The sequence below is a fragment of the Apis mellifera genome, linkage group LG13 (assembly GCF_003254395.2).
Source record: "Apis mellifera strain DH4 linkage group LG13, Amel_HAv3.1, whole genome shotgun sequence".
In the NCBI taxonomy this organism is placed as follows: Eukaryota; Metazoa; Arthropoda; class Insecta; order Hymenoptera; family Apidae; genus Apis; species Apis mellifera.
In genome coordinates this window covers 2,823,748-2,840,010 of record NC_037650.1, presented here as the reverse complement: position 1 = coordinate 2,840,010, position 16,263 = coordinate 2,823,748, and the positions used below count along the sequence as shown (strand labels likewise).

The following is a 16,263-nucleotide window of genomic DNA, read 5'->3' as shown; positions in this document are numbered from 1 at the left end:
TTAAAAAATTTATATTATATTTTTTAATTTACAATATATAACTTTATGAAATACAATTTCTGTATTTTTTATTTTTATCATATATATATATTTTATATATGATATTATACATTTATGAACACAATTAAAATTTGTTATCCTTCTAGCATTTTGTATAATCTTACAAATTTGATTGTCGAAAATATTAAATTTTTGTGAAAAATAATTAATTTACACAAAATAGAAATGTATTTTAATTTTTCCTTCCTTCCTTCCTCTCTCTTTCTTAACCTCCAAAAAAAAAACAAATCCCAATTAATCCTTGTCCGAGTCAAAAAGCCTCGTAGTTCCTCTTTATGCAGATCGACGTCTGAACTGACGCAATTATATGAGTCAGAAAATTTGAGCGCACGTCGACAAAAATGAAACTTTCGCACGGCCATTGACAGGACGTAGATCTGCACGTAGCAACTTGTATGCGAGAAGAGTTTTGATAAAGGTGCGCAAAGAAAAAGTACAGGTGCGATACGCATAACGTACTGCAATTGAATTATGTATGCAACCGCATAAATGTATACAAGCAATCGAAGAAGCTACACATTTTTTTCATTTACGATCATCGGATTCAATTAAACCAAACATCGATCGATAAATAAAAAGATATCCTTTTAATAATCCTTTCCTCTTTTCTCTTTTTTTCTTTTTAATAGTAACATAATCACTTTTTTCTCGCATCGACAGCGGAGATGGTCGGCTACATATTTCGGCGCGGCGCGTGCCAGAAATAGACACATCCGTATCCGAGCGCGACGCAGGGGGTGCAACGACATTTAAAACGTTCCTCGTCGGCACGAGAGAAAAACACCCTCAGTCCGTTCCAAAGTGCTCGCGGATGTGGTTCCCTCGGAAGGAGACGTTCTTTCTCCTTCTCCTCTTCGATCACATTTATCGATCAAGCGACAGGTTGAAGCGCGTAATGGATCATCGAGCCGGTTCATCCTCCGCCTTGTAACGATGCGAATTAATCGCCGTTTAACCAATTAGGGCGAATCAAGAGTCTGTGGTGTAGTCTCTGCGAGACGGTTTTAATCAATCGCGGCATCCTATCTACGTTTTGGCAACGAATACCGTACTCTGAAGCAGCTTGACACGTGGAAATAAAGATCGTTGGGTCGACGAACGGATCCGATATCATGGTTAAAAACGGAACCGGCCCCGTGATCCGGATGTCCTCCACGGCCACGCATGCCGCTGGAGGTGTCGAGTGTTGCTTCTGCAGATGTTGCACGTGTATACATCTGGAATTTTTGAAAACTCTGCCCGGTGTTCTGAAACTCTGCGAAACGGTAACCCTTTCGATTTTTAAGATCATTAAATATGATCCAAAATATGACGATCGCACGATAATCAATTGAACGCATCTTTCCTCAGATCATTAGCGGTTTAATACAAAGTTTGTTGATTAATTACGGTCTGAGGTACAGTACAACTATTGGGTCGGCTTTCGAAGGATCTCTGACCACTTCTTCCGCTTGTTTCTTAACATCAGCTGTACTACTTGCCTGTTATATCGTGTCCGAAAAATCGTACAGGTTAATCAAATCATCGTTGTTTGTATGTTGAAATTATATTATATTATATTAAGCGATTATCCTAAGGTTAATCGATTAATTGCAATTCATATTTTCATCCTTTCCAGGAGCTGATGTTCAACTCATTAGCTTCTTTTCTTTATTTAAGCTCGGCTTCTTATTTGGCATTCTCCACCAAGATATTTCTTCTCCCAGAATATTATATAAAGCCAGGATTCGATGTTTATCCTGCAATGACAGCCGCTTACGTACGTTGCGCTTGTTATTTATATAATTTCCTACTGCAATCATTTCTCGGAACAGATTATTTGTACTTTTACAGATTATGAGCGGCTTTGTTGGAATACTGCATGGGGCAGACGCGTATTTCTGCTACACCCATTACAGGACCGGAAGATGAATTCCAGGGGGAACGAAGCACAATATAAAAATGTCACACGAATCGAGGCTCAAATATACGTGTATAAAGTGAGTAAGATAATATCAATCGTATATTATATTAGAAGTTTTTTTAAAAATTGATTTTGCGTTATACAGTTTGTAATCAAAAGTGAAACAAATAGTTTTAAAAATATATTTATATATTAGAATTGGCAATTGGAAATTATTATTGATTAATTGATTATTTATATTTAATATGCACAGCATTCCAAATTATATGTAACAAAGAAAATGTATCAATCGAATATTTTAATCACATTTAAGTATCTTTATTTGTAATTATTTTAATAAAAATAAATAAAGTCAAAAAAAAAAAAGAAAATACTTTTTCGTTTTATAATTTTTAATATTCGTTAGAGCTTGAAAAGAGTTTAACATATCTATATTCTCTGCATATCTTACACAAACTTGAAATTTATATATACTATATATATTACATATAGAAAGAAAGAACATAGATATGTTAAAATTATTTTAAGTTCTGTATGCATATAGATATATCTTACACATTCTTTAAGCATTTTCATTATAGGATTAAAAACTATTAAGAAAAAGATTCTGAAAACACCATAGATGATAGATTTCATAGATAAGATAAATAAAAGATAAGAGTGAGTACAGAGATAAAAAAGGTAAAGATAAGAATAAGAATTGGTACCATTTAAAAAATATTCAACGATGTATACCATCTGTCAAATTATATTTTTCTAATACAAAAGAACAAGATATTAATATTCGTAGATAAATAATTCCAGAAAAAATATTCATAACGAAGATTTATTAATTATATTATTTTAATAGAAAATTTAAAAAATGGAAAAAAATTTGTTCCATCTATGGCAAGAATATAATGATTAGAATTTTAGAAATTCTAAAAAATCGATATTATTCACAAGAATTTGATTCCATTACATAAGAATTGCTGAACAATTACAGGAGAAATTTTTCGATCTCTTATCATATCACGTTCTTCTACAAAATTGAATTTTTAGCAAAAAGTTTCATCTATTTGAAATTCAATAGGAAATTTTCAAGAATTTAAAATGACTTTCCAAGAATTTTGACGATTCTGAGAATTTGACATTATTTCTTGAAAAAATTCTTCGATCAACCTCCTATCATATCATGTTCTCCTAATACAAAATTGAATTTTTGAACAAAAATTTTTCTATCACCCATATTCATCTTTCTTGTTTAATATCTCGTTTATTATTCTTAATATTAAAAAATGCTTGAGATAAAAGTTGAATGGTTTCGAAAGGGCTAATAAGACAACTCATAAAAAACTTATCAAGCACAACTTTATTTCTTTAGAAGTTACATGTTTAAAAAGTAAGTATATAAAAAAAATATAAAACAGATAAATTTATTATATTCTATAATTCTGAATCAATAATATATTTAAAAAATTTTTTGTTGCAGAAAAATCATCTTCAAAATGGGACAAGTACATTAAGGCAAGCAGAAGAAAATATTTTACGAATAATTTCTTAAACCTACCAAAAATTTTTGTAAATAGCAATAATGTAAATATAAATGTAATTATATTTGTTAAAAATGTTGTATTTGTAAAAAATATAAAAAATAAAAAAATAAGTTTTGTGAGCAATCTGTATATTTTTATTTATTTCCTAGTCCCAAAATTCCTAATATTTTCCTATTTTTGACATCATCTCCAAAAATTGCCGAAATTCTCGGTAGACCTCTTAACAATTTATATTCCCCTGTTAAAAAATTGAATTTTTGATTAAAATTCTTTATTCTATACAGAAGAATGCTTAAAAGGTAGGCAAAAAACAGATAAGTATAAAACAGATAAGTATATTATATTCTACAACTACATTTCAGTAAAACGTTACAAAAAATTTAAAAAAATGTTTAAAAAAACATTTCATTGCTGAAAAACCATCTTTAAAATAACGTAAGTATATAAAGGTAAGTAAAGGTAAGTATTCTACAAATATTTGATAAAAAATTTATATCTAAATTTCTAAATATATCATGTATTTTTTAAAGCGCCAATCGATAGAGCATAAAATTTCCTATAAAAAAGTATTAACCCACTTATAGCGAAAAACCAATAGTTTAAAAGATATAGCAAAAATTAAAAATTTGTAGGAGGTCGACCTCCTGTCATATCATGTTCTCCTAATACAAAGTCGAATTTTTGGCCAAAAATTTTTCTTCGGTCGCCGAAATTTCCTTTATACCTTTTTTTTAATATCTCGCTTATTATTCAGAATATTAAAAAATGTTTCAAATAAAAGTTGATTGGTTTCGAAAGGGCTATATTATGACGCTCTCAGTTTTTTAGTAGGTTGACCAATAAGGAGCTTTTTTAGCACAACTTTGATTTTTTTACCGATAACATGTATTTTTTAAAGCGCCAATCGATAGAGCATAAAATTTCCTATAAAAAAGTATTAACCCACTTATAGCGAAAAACCAATAGTTTAAAAGATATAGCAAAAATTAAAAATTTGTAGGAGGTCGACCTCCTGTCATATCATGTTCTCCTAATACAAAGTCGAATTTTTGGCCAAAAATTTTTCTTCGGTCGCCGAAATTTCCTTTATACCTTTTTTTTAATATCTCGCTTATTATTCAGAATATTAAAAAATGTTTCAAATAAAAGTTGATTGGTTTCGAAAGGGCTATATTATGACGCTCTCAGTTTTTTAGTAGGTTGACCAATAAGGAGCTTTTTTAGCACAACTTTGATTTTTTTACCGATAACATGTATTTTTTAAAGCGCCAGTCGATAGAGCATAAAATTTCCTATAAAAAAGTATTAACCCACTTATAGCGAAAAACCAATAGTTTAAAAGATATAGCAAAAATTAAAAATTTGTAGGAGGTCGACCTCCTGTCATATCATGTTCTCCTAATACAAAGTCGAATTTTTGGCCAAAAATTTTTCTTCGGTCGCCGAAATTTCCTTTATACCTTTTTTTTAATATCTCGCTTATTATTCAGAATATTAAAAAATGTTTCAAATAAAAGTTGATTGGTTTCGAAAGGGCTATATTATGACGCTCTCAGTTTTTTAGTAGGTTGACCAATAAGGAGCTTTTTTAGCACAACTTTGATTTTTTTACCGATAACATGTATTTTTTAAAGCGCCAATCGATAGAGCATAAAATTTCCTATAAAAAAGTATTAACCCACTTATAGCGAAAAACCAATAGTTTAAAAGATATAGCAAAAATTAAAAATTTGTAGGAGGTCGACCTCCTGTCATATCATGTTCTCCTAATACAAAGTCGAATTTTTGGCCAAAAATTTTTCTTCGGTCGCCGAAATTTCCTTTATACCTTTTTTTTAATATCTCGCTTATTATTCAGAATATTAAAAAATGTTTCAAATAAAAGTTGATTGGTTTCGAAAGGGCTATATTATGACGCTCTCAGTTTTTTAGTAGGTTGACCAATAAGGAGCTTTTTTAGCACAACTTTGATTTTTTTTACCGATAACATGTATTTTTTAAGCGCCAATCGATAGAGCATAAAATTTCCTATAAAAAAGTATTAACCCACTTATAGCGAAAAACCAATAGTTTAAAAGATATAGCAAAAATTAAAAATTTGTAGGAGGTCGACCTCCTGTCATATCATGTTCTCCTAATACAAAGTCGAATTTTTGGCCAAAAATTTTTCTTCGGTCGCCGAAATTTCTTTATACCTTTTTTTTAATATCTCGCTTATTATTCAGAATATTAAAAAATGTTTCAAATAAAAGTTGATTGGTTTCGAAAGGGCTATATTATGACGCTCTCAGTTTTTTAGTAGGTTGACCAATAAGGAGCTTTTTTAGCACAACTTTGTTTTTTTTACCGATAACATGTATTTTTTATGCGCCAATCGATAGAGCATAAAATTTCCTATAAAAAAGTATTAACCCACTTATAGCGAAAACCAATAGTTTAAAAGATATAGCAAAAATTAAAAATTTGTAGGAGGTCGACCTCCTGTCATATCATGTTCTCCTAATACAAAGTCGAATTTTTGGCCAAAAATTTTTCTTCGGTCGCCGAAATTTCGTTTCTACCTTTTTTTTAATATCTCGCTTATTATTCAGAATATTAAAAAATGTTTCAAATAAAAGTTGATTGGTTTCGAAAGGGCTATATTATGACGCTCTCAGTTTTTTAGTAGGTTGACCAATAAGGAGCTTTTTTAGCACAACTTTGTTTTTTTTACCGATAACATGTATTTTTTAGCGCCAATCGATAGAGCATAAAATTTCCTATAAAAAAGTATTAACCCACTTATAGCGAAAAACCAATAGTTTAAAAGATATAGCAAAAATTAAAAATTTGTAGGAGGTCGACCTCCTGTCATATCATGTTCTCCTAATACAAAGTCGAATTTTTGGCCAAAAATTTTTCTTCGGTCGCCGAAATTTCGTTTCTACCTTTTTTTTAATATCTCGCTTATTATTCAGAATATTAAAAAACGTTTCAAATAAAAGTTGATTGGTTTCGAAAGGGCTATATTATGACGCTCTTAGTTTTTTAGTAGGTTGACCAATAAGGAGCTTTTTTAGCACAACTTTGTTTTTTTTACCGATAACATGTATTTTTTATTGCGCCAATCGATAGAGCATAAAATTTCCTATAAAAAAGTATTAACCCACTTATAGCGAAAAACCAATAGTTTAAAAGATATAGCAAAAATTAAAAATTTGTAGGAGGTCGACCTCCTGTCATATCATGTTCTCCTAATACAAAGTCGAATTTTTGGCCAAAAATTTTTCTTCGGTCGCCGAAATTTCGTTTCTACCTTTTTTTTAATATCTCGCTTATTATTCAGAATATTAAAAAACGTTTCAAATAAAAGTTGATTGGTTTCGAAAGGGCTATATTATGACGCTCTTAGTTTTTTAGTAGGTTGACCAATAAGGAGCTTTTTTAGCACAACTTTGTTTTTTTTACCGATAACATGTATTTTTTATTGCGCCAATCGATAGAGCATAAAATTTCCTATAAAAAAGTATTAACCCACTTATAGCGAAAAACCAATAGTTTAAAAGATATAGCAAAAATTAAAAATTTGTAGGAGGTCGACCTCCTGTCATATCATGTTCTCCTAATACAAAGTCGAATTTTTGGCCAAAAATTTTTCTTCGGTCGCCGAAATTTCGTTTCTACCTTTTTTTTAATATCTCGCTTATTATTCAGAATATTAAAAAACGTTTCAAATAAAAGTTGATTGGTTTCGAAAGGGCTATATTATGACGCTCTTAGTTTTTTAGTAGGTTGACCAATAAGGAGCTTTTTTAGCACAACTTTGTTTTTTTTACCGATAACATGTATTTTTTATTGCGCCAATCGATAGAGCATAAAATTTCCTATAAAAAAGTATTAACCCACTTATAGCGAAAAACCAATAGTTTAAAAGATATAGCAAAAATTAAAAATTTGTAGGAGGTCGACCTCCTGTCATATCATGTTCTCCTAATACAAAGTCGAATTTTTGGCCAAAAATTTTTCTTCGGTCGCCGAAATTTCGTTTCTACCTTTTTTTTAATATCTCGCTTATTATTCAGAATATTAAAAAACGTTTCAAATAAAAGTTGATTGGTTTCGAAAGGGCTATATTATGACGCTCTTAGTTTTTTAGTAGGTTGACCAATAAGGAGCTTTTTTAGCACAACTTTGTTTTTTTTACCGATAACATGTATTTTTTATTGCGCCAATCGATAGAGCATAAAATTTCCTATAAAAAAGTATTAACCCACTTATAGCGAAAAACCAATAGTTTAAAAGATATAGCAAAAATTAAAAATTTGTAGGAGGTCGACCTCCTGTCATATCATGTTCTCCTAATACAAAGTCGAATTTTTGGCCAAAAATTTTTCTTCGGTCGCCGAAATTTCGTTTCTACCTTTTTTTTAATATCTCGCTTATTATTCAGAATATTAAAAAACGTTTCAAATAAAAGTTGATTGGTTTCGAAAGGGCTATATTATGACGCTCTTAGTTTTTTAGTAGGTTGACCAATAAGGAGCTTTTTTAGCACAACTTTGTTTTTTTTACCGATAACATGTATTTTTTATGCGCCAATCGATAGAGCATAAAATTTCCTATAAAAAAGTATTAACCCACTTATAGCGAAAAACCAATAGTTTAAAAGATATAGCAAAAATTAAAAATTTGTAGGAGGTCGACCTCCTGTCATATCATGTTCTCCTAATACAAAGTCGAATTTTTGGCCAAAAATTTTTCTTCGGTCGCCGAAATTTCGTTTCTACCTTTTTTTTAATATCTCGCTTATTATTCAGAATATTAAAAAACGTTTCAAATAAAAGTTGATTGGTTTCGAAAGGGCTATATTATGACGCTCTTAGTTTTTTAGTAGGTTGACCAATAAGGAGCTTTTTTAGCACAACTTTGTTTTTTTTACCGATAACATGTATTTTTTATTGCGCCAATCGATAGAGCATAAAATTTCCTATAAAAAAGTATTAACCCACTTATAGCGAAAAACCAATAGTTTAAAAGATATAGCAAAAATTAAAAATTTGTAGGAGGTCGACCTCCTGTCATATCATGTTCTCCTAATACAAAGTCGAATTTTTGGCCAAAAATTTTTCTTCGGTCGCCGAAATTTCGTTTCTACCTTTTTTTTAATATCTCGCTTATTATTCAGAATATTAAAAAACGTTTCAAATAAAAGTTGATTGGTTTCGAAAGGGCTATATTATGACGCTCTTAGTTTTTTAGTAGGTTGACCAATAAGGAGCTTTTTTAGCACAACTTTGTTTTTTTTACCGATAACATGTATTTTTTATTGCGCCAATCGATAGAGCATAAAATTTCCTATAAAAAAGTATTAACCCACTTATAGCGAAAAACCAATAGTTTAAAAGATATAGCAAAAATTAAAAATTTGTAGGAGGTCGACCTCCTGTCATATCATGTTCTCCTAATACAAAGTCGAATTTTTGGCCAAAAATTTTTCTTCGGTCGCCGAAATTTCGTTTCTACCTTTTTTTTAATATCTCGCTTATTATTCAGAATATTAAAAAACGTTTCAAATAAAAGTTGATTGGTTTCGAAAGGGCTATATTATGACGCTCTTAGTTTTTTAGTAGGTTGACCAATAAGGAGCTTTTTTAGCACAACTTTGTTTTTTTTACCGATAACATGTATTTTTTATTGCGCCAATCGATAGAGCATAAAATTTCCTATAAAAAAGTATTAACCCACTTATAGCGAAAAACCAATAGTTTAAAAGATATAGCAAAAATTAAAAATTTGTAGGAGGTCGACCTCCTGTCATATCATGTTCTCCTAATACAAAGTCGAATTTTTGGCCAAAAATTTTTCTTCGGTCGCCGAAATTTCGTTTCTACCTTTTTTTTAATATCTCGCTTATTATTCAGAATATTAAAAAACGTTTCAAATAAAAGTTGATTGGTTTCGAAAGGGCTATATTATGACGCTCTTAGTTTTTTAGTAGGTTGACCAATAAGGAGCTTTTTTAGCACAACTTTGTTTTTTTTACCGATAACATGTATTTTTTATTGCGCCAATCGATAGAGCATAAAATTTCCTATAAAAAAGTATTAACCCACTTATAGCGAAAAACCAATAGTTTAAAAGATATAGCAAAAATTAAAAATTTGTAGGAGGTCGACCTCCTGTCATATCATGTTCTCCTAATACAAAGTCGAATTTTTGGCCAAAAATTTTTCTTCGGTCGCCGAAATTTCGTTTCTACCTTTTTTTTAATATCTCGCTTATTATTCAGAATATTAAAAAACGTTTCAAATAAAAGTTGATTGGTTTCGAAAGGGCTATATTATGACGCTCTTAGTTTTTTAGTAGGTTGACCAATAAGGAGCTTTTTTAGCACAACTTTGTTTTTTTTACCGATAACATGTATTTTTTATTGCGCCAATCGATAGAGCATAAAATTTCCTATAAAAAAGTATTAACCCACTTATAGCGAAAAACCAATAGTTTAAAAGATATAGCAAAAATTAAAAATTTGTAGGAGGTCGACCTCCTGTCATATCATGTTCTCCTAATACAAAGTCGAATTTTTGGCCAAAAATTTTTCTTCGGTCGCCGAAATTTCGTTTCTACCTTTTTTTTAATATCTCGCTTATTATTCAGAATATTAAAAAACGTTTCAAATAAAAGTTGATTGGTTTCGAAAGGGCTATATTATGACGCTCTTAGTTTTTTAGTAGGTTGACCAATAAGGAGCTTTTTTAGCACAACTTTGTTTTTTTTACCGATAACATGTATTTTTTATTGCGCCAATCGATAGAGCATAAAATTTCCTATAAAAAAGTATTAACCCACTTATAGCGAAAAACCAATAGTTTAAAAGATATAGCAAAAATTAAAAATTTGTAGGAGGTCGACCTCCTGTCATATCATGTTCTCCTAATACAAAGTCGAATTTTTGGCCAAAAATTTTTCTTCGGTCGCCGAAATTTCGTTTCTACCTTTTTTTTAATATCTCGCTTATTATTCAGAATATTAAAAAACGTTTCAAATAAAAGTTGATTGGTTTCGAAAGGGCTATATTATGACGCTCTTAGTTTTTTAGTAGGTTGACCAATAAGGAGCTTTTTTAGCACAACTTTGTTTTTTTTACCGATAACATGTATTTTTTATTGCGCCAATCGATAGAGCATAAAATTTCCTATAAAAAAGTATTAACCCACTTATAGCGAAAAACCAATAGTTTAAAAGATATAGCAAAAATTAAAAATTTGTAGGAGGTCGACCTCCTGTCATATCATGTTCTCCTAATACAAAGTCGAATTTTTGGCCAAAAATTTTTCTTCGGTCGCCGAAATTTCGTTTCTACCTTTTTTTTAATATCTCGCTTATTATTCAGAATATTAAAAAACGTTTCAAATAAAAGTTGATTGGTTTCGAAAGGGCTATATTATGACGCTCTTAGTTTTTTAGTAGGTTGACCAATAAGGAGCTTTTTTAGCACAACTTTGTTTTTTTTACCGATAACATGTATTTTTTATTGCGCCAATCGATAGAGCATAAAATTTCCTATAAAAAAGTATTAACCCACTTATAGCGAAAAACCAATAGTTTAAAAGATATAGCAAAAATTAAAAATTTGTAGGAGGTCGACCTCCTGTCATATCATGTTCTCCTAATACAAAGTCGAATTTTTGGCCAAAAATTTTTCTTCGGTCGCCGAAATTTCGTTTCTACCTTTTTTTTAATATCTCGCTTATTATTCAGAATATTAAAAAACGTTTCAAATAAAAGTTGATTGGTTTCGAAAGGGCTATATTATGACGCTCTTAGTTTTTTAGTAGGTTGACCAATAAGGAGCTTTTTTAGCACAACTTTGTTTTTTTTACCGATAACATGTATTTTTTATTGCGCCAATCGATAGAGCATAAAATTTCCTATAAAAAAGTATTAACCCACTTATAGCGAAAAACCAATAGTTTAAAAGATATAGCAAAAATTAAAAATTTGTAGGAGGTCGACCTCCTGTCATATCATGTTCTCCTAATACAAAGTCGAATTTTTGGCCAAAAATTTTTCTTCGGTCGCCGAAATTTCGTTTCTACCTTTTTTTTAATATCTCGCTTATTATTCAGAATATTAAAAAACGTTTCAAATAAAAGTTGATTGGTTTCGAAAGGGCTATATTATGACGCTCTTAGTTTTTTAGTAGGTTGACCAATAAGGAGCTTTTTTAGCACAACTTTGTTTTTTTACCGATAACATGTATTTTTTATTGCGCCAATCGATAGAGCATAAAATTTCCTATAAAAAAGTATTAACCCACTTATAGCGAAAAACCAATAGTTTAAAAGATATAGCAAAAATTAAAAATTTGTAGGAGGTCGACCTCCTGTCATATCATGTTCTCCTAATACAAAGTCGAATTTTTGGCCAAAAATTTTTCTTCGGTCGCCGAAATTTCGTTTCTACCTTTTTTTTAATATCTCGCTTATTATTCAGAATATTAAAAAACGTTTCAAATAAAAGTTGATTGGTTTCGAAAGGGCTATATTATGACGCTCTTAGTTTTTTAGTAGGTTGACCAATAAGGAGCTTTTTTAGCACAACTTTGTTTTTTTTACCGATAACATGTATTTTTTATTGCGCCAATCGATAGAGCATAAAATTTCCTATAAAAAAGTATTAACCCACTTATAGCGAAAAACCAATAGTTTAAAAGATATAGCAAAAATTAAAAATTTGTAGGAGGTCGACCTCCTGTCATATCATGTTCTCCTAATACAAAGTCGAATTTTTGGCCAAAAATTTTTCTTCGGTCGCCGAAATTTCGTTTCTACCTTTTTTTTAATATCTCGCTTATTATTCAGAATATTAAAAAACGTTTCAAATAAAAGTTGATTGGTTTCGAAAGGGCTATATTATGACGCTCTTAGTTTTTTAGTAGGTTGACCAATAAGGAGCTTTTTTAGCACAACTTTGTTTTTTTTACCGATAACATGTATTTTTTATTGCGCCAATCGATAGAGCATAAAATTTCCTATAAAAAAGTATTAACCCACTTATAGCGAAAAACCAATAGTTTAAAAGATATAGCAAAAATTAAAAATTTGTAGGAGGTCGACCTCCTGTCATATCATGTTCTCCTAATACAAAGTCGAATTTTTGGCCAAAAATTTTTCTTCGGTCGCCGAAATTTCGTTTCTACCTTTTTTTTAATATCTCGCTTATTATTCAGAATATTAAAAAACGTTTCAAATAAAAGTTGATTGGTTTCGAAAGGGCTATATTATGACGCTCTTAGTTTTTTAGTAGGTTGACCAATAAGGAGCTTTTTTAGCACAACTTTGTTTTTTTTACCGATAACATGTATTTTTTATTGCGCCAATCGATAGAGCATAAAATTTCCTATAAAAAAGTATTAACCCACTTATAGCGAAAAACCAATAGTTTAAAAGATATAGCAAAAATTAAAAATTTGTAGGAGGTCGACCTCCTGTCATATCATGTTCTCCTAATACAAAGTCGAATTTTTGGCCAAAAATTTTTCTTCGGTCGCCGAAATTTCGTTTCTACCTTTTTTTTAATATCTCGCTTATTATTCAGAATATTAAAAAACGTTTCAAATAAAAGTTGATTGGTTTCGAAAGGGCTATATTATGACGCTCTTAGTTTTTTAGTAGGTTGACCAATAAGGAGCTTTTTTAGCACAACTTTGTTTTTTTTACCGATAACATGTATTTTTTATTGCGCCAATCGATAGAGCATAAAATTTCCTATAAAAAAGTATTAACCCACTTATAGCGAAAAACCAATAGTTTAAAAGATATAGCAAAAATTAAAAATTTGTAGGAGGTCGACCTCCTGTCATATCATGTTCTCCTAATACAAAGTCGAATTTTTGGCCAAAAATTTTTCTTCGGTCGCCGAAATTTCGTTTCTACCTTTTTTTTAATATCTCGCTTATTATTCAGAATATTAAAAAACGTTTCAAATAAAAGTTGATTGGTTTCGAAAGGGCTATATTATGACGCTCTTAGTTTTTTAGTAGGTTGACCAATAAGGAGCTTTTTTAGCACAACTTTGTTTTTTTTACCGATAACATGTATTTTTTATTGCGCCAATCGATAGAGCATAAAATTTCCTATAAAAAAGTATTAACCCACTTATAGCGAAAAACCAATAGTTTAAAAGATATAGCAAAAATTAAAAATTTGTAGGAGGTCGACCTCCTGTCATATCATGTTCTCCTAATACAAAGTCGAATTTTTGGCCAAAAATTTTTCTTCGGTCGCCGAAATTTCGTTTCTACCTTTTTTTTAATATCTCGCTTATTATTCAGAATATTAAAAAACGTTTCAAATAAAAGTTGATTGGTTTCGAAAGGGCTATATTATGACGCTCTTAGTTTTTTAGTAGGTTGACCAATAAGGAGCTTTTTTAGCACAACTTTGTTTTTTTACCGATAACATGTATTTTTTATTGCGCCAATCGATAGAGCATAAAATTTCCTATAAAAAAGTATTAACCCACTTATAGCGAAAAACCAATAGTTTAAAAGATATAGCAAAAATTAAAAATTTGTAGGAGGTCGACCTCCTGTCATATCATGTTCTCCTAATACAAAGTCGAATTTTTGGCCAAAAATTTTTCTTCGGTCGCCGAAATTTCGTTTCTACCTTTTTTTTAATATCTCGCTTATTATTCAGAATATTAAAAAACGTTTCAAATAAAAGTTGATTGGTTTCGAAAGGGCTATATTATGACGCTCTTAGTTTTTTAGTAGGTTGACCAATAAGGAGCTTTTTTAGCACAACTTTGTTTTTTTTACCGATAACATGTATTTTTTATTGCGCCAATCGATAGAGCATAAAATTTCCTATAAAAAAGTATTAACCCACTTATAGCGAAAAACCAATAGTTTAAAAGATATAGCAAAAATTAAAAATTTGTAGGAGGTCGACCTCCTGTCATATCATGTTCTCCTAATACAAAGTCGAATTTTTGGCCAAAAATTTTTCTTCGGTCGCCGAAATTTCGTTTCTACCTTTTTTTTAATATCTCGCTTATTATTCAGAATATTAAAAAACGTTTCAAATAAAAGTTGATTGGTTTCGAAAGGGCTATATTATGACGCTCTTAGTTTTTTAGTAGGTTGACCAATAAGGAGCTTTTTTAGCACAACTTTGTTTTTTTACCGATAACATGTATTTTTTATTGCGCCAATCGATAGAGCATAAAATTTCCTATAAAAAAGTATTAACCCACTTATAGCGAAAAACCAATAGTTTAAAAGATATAGCAAAAATTAAAAATTTGTAGGAGGTCGACCTCCTGTCATATCATGTTCTCCTAATACAAAGTCGAATTTTTGGCCAAAAATTTTTCTTCGGTCGCCGAAATTTCGTTTCTACCTTTTTTTTAATATCTCGCTTATTATTCAGAATATTAAAAAACGTTTCAAATAAAAGTTGATTGGTTTCGAAAGGGCTATATTATGACGCTCTAGTTTTTTAGTAGGTTGACCAATAAGGAGCTTTTTTAGCACAACTTTGTTTTTTTACCGATAACATGTATTTTTTATGCGCCAATCGATAGAGCATAAAATTTCCTATAAAAAAGTATTAACCCACTTATAGCGAAAAACCAATAGTTTAAAAGATATAGCAAAAATTAAAAATTTGTAGGAGGTCGACCTCCTGTCATATCATGTTCTCCTAATACAAAGTCGAATTTTTGGCCAAAAATTTTTCTTCGGTCGCCGAAATTTCGTTTCTACCTTTTTTTTAATATCTCGCTTATTATTCAGAATATTAAAAAACGTTTCAAATAAAAGTTGATTGGTTTCGAAAGGGCTATATTATGACGCTCTAGTTTTTTAGTAGGTTGACCAATAAGGAGCTTTTTTAGCACAACTTTGTTTTTTTACCGATAACATGTATTTTTATTGCGCCAATCGATAGAGCATAAAATTTCCTATAAAAAAGTATTAACCCACTTATAGCGAAAAACCAATAGTTTAAAAGATATAGCAAAAATTAAAAATTTGTAGGAGGTCGACCTCCTGTCATATCATGTTCTCCTAATACAAAGTCGAATTTTTGGCCAAAAATTTTTCTTCGGTCGCCGAAATTTCGTTTCTACCTTTTTTTTAATATCTCGCTTATTATTCAGAATATTAAAAAATGTTTCAAATAAAAGTTGATTGGTTTCGAAAGGGCTATATTATGACGCTCTCAGTTTTTTAGTAGGTTGACCAATAAGGAGCTTTTTTAGCACAACTTTGTTTTTTTACCGATAACATGTATTTTTTAAGCGCCAATCGATAGAGCATAAAATTTCCTATAAAAAAGTATTAACCCACTTATAGCGAAAAACCAATAGTTTAAAAGATATAGCAAAAATTAAAAATTTGTAGGAGGTCGACCTCCTGTCATATCATGTTCTCCTAATACAAAGTCGAATTTTTGGCCAAAAATTTTTCTTCGGTCGCCGAAATTTCCTTTATACCTTTTTTTTAATATCTCGCTTATTATTCAGAATATTAAAAAATGTTTCAAATAAAAGTTGATTGGTTTCGAAAGGGCTATATTATGACGCTCTCAGTTTTTTAGTAGGTTGACCAATAAGGAGCTTTTTTAGCACAACTTTGATTTTTTTACCGATAACATGTATTTTTTAAAGCGCCAATCGATAGAGCATAAAATTTCCTATAAAAAAGTATTAACCCACTTATAGCGAAAACCAATAGTTTAAAAGATATAGCAAAAATTAAAAATTTGTAGGAGGTCG

The 16,263-nt window shown here is 30.1% G+C and overlaps 1 protein-coding gene across 4 annotated transcripts; it reads left to right on the top strand.

The window, feature by feature from the left end:
- The first annotated feature begins 272 nt into the window (after positions 1 to 272).
- On the top strand, positions 273 to 3,529 carry LOC726677 (protein singles bar). 4 transcript variants are annotated; one of them, XM_026444742.1, is made up of 5 exons: positions 273 to 1,325; positions 1,411 to 1,593; positions 1,720 to 1,819; positions 1,894 to 2,039; positions 3,435 to 3,529. In XM_026444742.1, the coding sequence occupies exons 1-5, from the start codon at positions 1,173 to 1,175 to the stop codon at positions 3,504 to 3,506; spliced, it is 654 nt and encodes a 217-aa protein (XP_026300527.1). In that variant the 5' UTR covers positions 273 to 1,172; the 3' UTR covers positions 3,507 to 3,529. The 4 variants fall into 4 exon arrangements, 3 of the variants coding, with proteins under 3 accessions (XP_026300527.1, XP_006557896.1, XP_001122399.1); XR_003305970.1 differs by having other exon boundaries at positions 298 to 1,325; positions 1,679 to 1,819; positions 3,435 to 3,517; XM_006557833.3 differs by lacking the exon at positions 3,435 to 3,529 and having other exon boundaries at positions 287 to 1,325; positions 1,411 to 1,571; positions 1,894 to 2,243.
- Positions 3,530 to 16,263: the final 12,734 nt, after the last annotated feature.

Coding starts and splice junctions, on each gene's coding strand:
- LOC726677 (XM_026444742.1), top strand. CDS start 1,173: ATGGTTAAAAACGGAACCGGCCCCGTGATCCGGATGTCCTCCACGGCC. Junction 1,594..1,719: donor TAATCAAATCATCGTTGTTT/GTATGTTGAAAT, acceptor TCTTTATTTAAG/CTCGGCTTCTTATTTGGCAT. Junction 2,040..3,434: donor CTCAAATATACGTGTATAAA/GTGAGTAAGATA, acceptor TTTTTGTTGCAG/AAAAATCATCTTCAAAATGG.